General features: G+C 37.5%; 1 protein-coding gene across 1 annotated transcript in view; it reads right to left on the bottom strand.

Annotated features, from left to right (window-relative positions):
* The window catches only part of UTP20 (UTP20, small subunit (SSU) processome component, homolog (yeast)), a 109,965-nt gene that overhangs the window by 65,814 nt on the left and 38,467 nt on the right, over nucleotides 1-5,684 (bottom strand). The window contains exons 20-22 of the mRNA XM_011936931.1: nucleotides 4,367-4,457; nucleotides 2,780-2,865; nucleotides 2,092-2,217 (exon numbers count right to left, since the gene is read on the bottom strand). Coding sequence (XP_011792321.1) covers nucleotides 2,092-2,217; nucleotides 2,780-2,865; nucleotides 4,367-4,457 — 303 coding nt within the window. The remainder of the gene's footprint in view (nucleotides 1-2,091; nucleotides 2,218-2,779; nucleotides 2,866-4,366; nucleotides 4,458-5,684) is intronic.

The raw sequence follows: 5,684 nt of genomic DNA, 5'->3' as shown, positions 1-5,684 counted from the left end.
GCGCAACCTCGGCTCACTGCAACCTCTGCCTCCCAGGTTCAAGTGATTCTCCTGCCTCAGCCTCCCAAATAGCTGGGATTACAGGCACATGCCACCACGCCCAGATAATTTTGGTATTTTTAGTAAAGACAGGGTTTCACCATGTTGGTGTTATTTCATTTCATACATCAAAATAAATTCCAGATGAATAAAATAATCAAATTAAAACAAACAGAATGAGAAGAAAACAAAGAGGAGTATCATTTACCTGCTTTTAGAAAATACAAGTTGTCAGACATTAAAAAAAAAAATTTTCATGAGAAAATAAACACAAATGACCCATAATCTTTTAAAACAATTCATCTTCACTAGTAAATCTAAAATATGTGAAGTCATACAACATGATATCCTTTATCACCAACAAATTAGCAAGAATTAAAACCATCAAAAAATAATAACAAACAACACCCTAGTGTTGGAATGGTGTGAAACAGGCATTCTACTGCCGGTAGGAATATAAAGTGGTTCAAACTTGTGGTTGAAAAGAAGTGGTTCTGAATAACAATTTGGTAATATATACCAAAAAGTTTAAAAATCTTCATCAATTTTCCTATCAAGAATCTATTCTAATCCATCAATCGAATAAGATTTATAGGTATTCGATGTAAGATTTTCTATTTTGCAAAAAAACAAAATAAACAACAACAAAAACTACAGACAGGCAAAATGCTCGACACAAGTAAATGATGGCTTGTCCATATGATGAAGAATCACATTTTGAAACATTTCATGATCTAAGAGAATTCTTGTAAAATATTAAGTGAAAAAAGGTTATAAAACATTTTATAAAATATAAGATGATTTCTGCTATTTTTATTGTTTCTGTAATCCACCAATAACTGTAATTTTGTATATTCACTGACTCAAATATTTTTATGTCTATTAAAGTTCTTAAAGCTCGCTATAAATGGAATCTTAATGCTGGCTACAGATGGAACTAAAGAGAGCCATTAGACAAGTACTAGCAAAGTCTCCAGAGCACATCTGAACCAGCTCCTATTAAGGAAACAGAAGCCCAATGGATCTAAAAGACTTTCCCTATCTGATAGAACTACACAGTACAGGGCTGGAACAAAGGCAAACCTCTGTTAAATCCCAATCCCATGATCTTTCCAATTCCTATCAGTCCAGAGCTGGTGAGATGAAAGATTTAAGCTTCATTTTTCTTTATACCCAGCATATATAAACTTTGTATTATTTATGGATCATCTTTGTGCTCACCATTTATAATTAACAGAATAATAACATCATTAAATATCACATGATATTTGGACAATGGAGTGAATTATTTCTATATGTATCTCAACAGTAAAATTTAGGAAAGTATTAAATTCAATTTTAATATTATTATTATAATACTATGGTAAGAGCGTTCTTTATATTAGGGGCCAGGTGTGGTGGCTCATGCCTGTAATCCCAGTACTTTGGGAGGCAGAGGCGGGTGGATCACCTGAGATCAGGAGTTCGAGACCAGCCTGGCCAACAAGGTGAAACCCTTTTTCTCCTAAAAATACAAAAATTAGCCAGGCATGGTGGCACACGCTTGTGATCCCAGCTACTTAGGAGGCTGAGGCACAAGAATAGCTTGAACCTGGGAGGGTGGAGGTTGCAGTGAGCTGAGATCACACCACTGTACTCCAGCCTGGGTGACAGAGTGAGACTCCCTCTAAAAAAAATAAATACATACATAAAGATCTTTCTTTATGTTAGGAACAAAAATTAGTCTCTATAACAATTTGACTTCTCCCAAAAGTATATTTCAAAAAAAAAGCAGCTGGCCGTGATGGCTCACACTTGTAATCCTAGCACGCTGGGAGGCCAAGGTGGGAGCATCACTTGAGCCTGAGAGGTCAAGGCTGCAATGAGCTGTGATCATGCCACTGCACTCCAGCCTGGGTGACAGAGAAAGACCCCATCTCCAAAGAAAATGCAATCAAAGGAAAATATAAAATGAAATATTCTATTACAGTTGTTGAAAGAACCATAATACTATACTTACAATTGTGTTTGTTATTAACTTTTTAAAAATCAGTGTTTAAACAGCATAAATACCTCATCAGAATAGGAAATAGATCAGCTCGGTGGGCTGTTTTCACTACAGTATTATCTTCTGAAATGCTAAAATGCACTATCTCTTCCTTAAAGCTTCTGTCTTCGAGCAACCTTTGTAAGTTTTCCCTTTAAAAACAGAGAATAGCACACATCACCATTTTATCAACAGTGCTTTTGAATAATGAAAGAGTGAAATATGTACACAGAGTAATAACTAAAATAACGTATATAGTACATATTATGGTTGATATCCATAAAGGAAAATCCTCAAAAAAAACCTAAAATGACAGATTTTCACATGTCAAAAGGTATAATGGATTAGAGAAGATTAGATTCTGTCCATAACTCAGCTGTTCAAAAAACCATGATACAAAAAGCTTTCTTCAGTTCTTAGAGTGACTTTGATTCTCTAAGTAACCACCAAGATTTTATGGCATTATATTAATAAGAAGAGGAAAATGACATAATATTTACAACACATTTTTAAAATTAACATTCTCTATTTTAGTACCTATGGAGAACAACCCAACAAATATACTACTCGTTTTCATTTCTTGCTTGGAAATATGACCTCAGAAAAAAGGGAAATTTCCTAGGCCTTTAAGAAATTATTCTAGAAGAAGCTCTTATGCAGAAATATAAAAATCAGCCAAAGAGATAGCAGTTCTTTCAGCTTCAAGCAACTTACCTGTAAGGGAGGATATGAGGATGTTTATATGTCATTATGCAATCCAAGGTTATTTTTTGCACCATTTGATCTTGGTGTAGCAACAACTAAGAACAATATTTTACAGAATTAATGAGGTCATACATACATATACCACAGGACAGCAATTTACTTGTGGTTATTTGCTAAATGAGATCTGCTAAATTCTAAATTTTTAGACAAGACATAAATCTGATTGCTAACAATAGCTTCACATTTTCCTGGAAGTAAAAAAAGATGAACAGAATATGCGCAAATTAAAAAATGGAAACAAAATTCTCTGACACCTGCATCCTACAGTCATACCCTGGGGTCTACCAGTTTTTGGGTGAGGCCAGTCCTCTCTCTCTCTCTTTTTTTTCTTTTCCGAGACTCTTGCCCAGGCTGGAGTGCAGTAATGCGATCTCAACTCACTGCAACCTCCGCCTCCTGGGTTCAAGCAATTCTCTTGCCTCAGCCTCTTGAGAAGCTGGAACCACAGGCGCCCATCACCACACCTGGCTAATTTTTTGTGTTTTTGGTACAGACGCGGTTTCACCATGTTGCCCAGGCTGGTCTCAAACTCCTGGGCTCAGGTGATCTGCCCGCCTTGGCCTCCCAAGTGCTGGGATTACAGCCATGAGCATCTGTGTCCAGGCTGGTGAGGCCAGTTCTCTATGTGAATCTGGATTTAAGCCAACCGGGCTGGTCATGTACTAAGGAAAATCTCTTATCCTATGAAGGTAATGACAGTCAATAAGATGCCAAGAAAAACATCCAAATGAAAAAAGAATCTGTTTCCCCAGATGGCTTAGAATGACATCCAGTGCTTACTTCATTTCTGACATTAATTAATTAATTAATTAATTTTTTTTTTTTTGAGATGAAGTCTCGCTCTGTTGCCCAGGCTGCAGTGCAGTGGCGCAGTCTCAGCTCACTGCAAGCTCCGCCTCCCAGGTTCATGCCATTCTCCTGTCTCAGCCTCCCAAGTCGCTGGGACTACAGGCGCCCGCCAACACGCCCGGCTAATTTTTTGTATGTTTAGTAGAGACGGGGTTTCATTGTGTCAGCCAGGATGGTCTCCATCTCCTGACCTCCCCAAGTGCTGCGATTACAGGCATGAGCCACAGTGCCCGGCCCAACATTAATTTTTTTCTGCAAGCTTATCTGAACTTCAGGGCCACATAATTATGACTGTAATGGACTATAATAGATCCTGAAATCCCAGTCCTTTATGAAGTCTCACTAAACTAGAAGGGAAAAGTAGTCACTTGTTTTTTTGTATAAACCCTACTCCCTTCTAAGAGCTAATTTCCATGATATAATTCATGGTTTGCTATTCTCATTGTTAACACAGCCAGTCAACGTTTAGTCACCCAAAATGCTTTCAAAATCAGCTAAGTTAGTGCTAAAATTGTTTTTCAAGATAACAGAAAATATGTCTATTAATTTTAAAAAAAAGCCTTTAATACTTAAAATGTAGACATAGGCCCTATTCAGCAATTATTGAAAATCTAAGCTACTCTGACAAAGAAAATGATAGAGAAAAGTTCACAAAGAATTATAGTGCCAGGAGTTTATTTTACTGACCTGAAGATATAACTCATATAATTTGGATTCCAGATATAAGGCCCGTGGATTTGAAAATTTAGAGAAAACTTGCAAATGAGCAATTAATTGCCTAAACAAAAACAAAACAGAGTGTTACAGATTTAAAGAATTGACATCATTTTCTTAAACTGACATTATCTACAATTTTATTCTGACTAGAACTTCAAACACCCTGCCTATAGTTTCACTATTAAACAAACAAGACTTATTTATTTACATTTAGGAAATTATTCTCCAGAAATCTCATATTTTGGGCAGTCCTGTCCCTAAAATTCAGGTTCTCCACACCAAAAAAATCATTCAGTGTGTGCTCAGAATGGTTTAAATTGAACAAAAATTAGAAAGTAACCAAAATAGTAAAATATTCCAAAATTGAACTCAGATGATTTTTGGAATTATTCCTCGTCTAGGTTCTACGCGGCAGACAAAAAGTAGTAGAATATATTCTTCCTCACTTTCACATAATGTAAATACAGATGTCAGGCAACAGAAGTCCAGGTTTAGGCAACCAATGGCTCTTGCTCACCAAGAAGGAAGAAGAAATATATCTGAGTATTTTCAGACTGTGGTAGACCATGGGTAACTGAAATCGCGGGAAGTGAAACCATGGATAAGGGGAGAGTATTGTATAGTGACATGAAGGCTGGCAGTAATCTTTCCTGCCCCTGTGCTTCACACACTATTTCTGTTAGTGGACAAGACCTTCTTTGTTCTAGCTGTCTGGCAAACTTTCATCTTTCAGCATCAGAGGGCCTTCCCTGGGTCTTTCTTTTTTTCAAGATGGAGTCTCAATCTGTGGCCCAGGCTGGAGTGCAGTGGCACAACCTCAGCTCTCGGCAATCTCTGCCTCCTGGGTTCAAGTGATTCTCCTGCCTCAGCCTCCCGAGTAGCTGGGATTACAGGCATGCACCACCACGCCTGGCTAATTTTTATATTTTTAGTAAAGAAAGGGTTTTACCATGTTGGCCAGGCTGGTCTCAAACTCCTAACCTCAAGTGATCTACCCACCTTGGCTTCCCAAAGTACTGGGATTACAGGCATGAGCCACCACGCCTGGAATTCCTTACTGTGCTCCAATACCTTCTTTAAAAATATTTCTCCTACAAAAATATTTCACCCAGGCAGGATTGACTATTACTCCTGCATTGCAGTGGCTCTGTACAATTCATCCCTGCACGCCAGCACTTAGCAAAGGGTACTCAATACAGTTGTTGAATGGATGAACTAATAAATGGCTCAAGGGAAATACGCAACAAATGGGCATATCAGATTGAGATCTTTTTTTTTTTTTTTTTTT

The sequence above is a fragment of the Colobus angolensis genome, unplaced genomic scaffold (assembly GCF_000951035.1).
Source record: "Colobus angolensis palliatus isolate OR3802 unplaced genomic scaffold, Cang.pa_1.0 Scaffold10, whole genome shotgun sequence".
Lineage (NCBI taxonomy): Eukaryota > Metazoa > Chordata > Mammalia > Primates > Cercopithecidae > Colobus > Colobus angolensis.
Note: the sequence above shows the minus strand (reverse complement) of the source record. Positions and strands in the feature narration are given on the sequence as shown.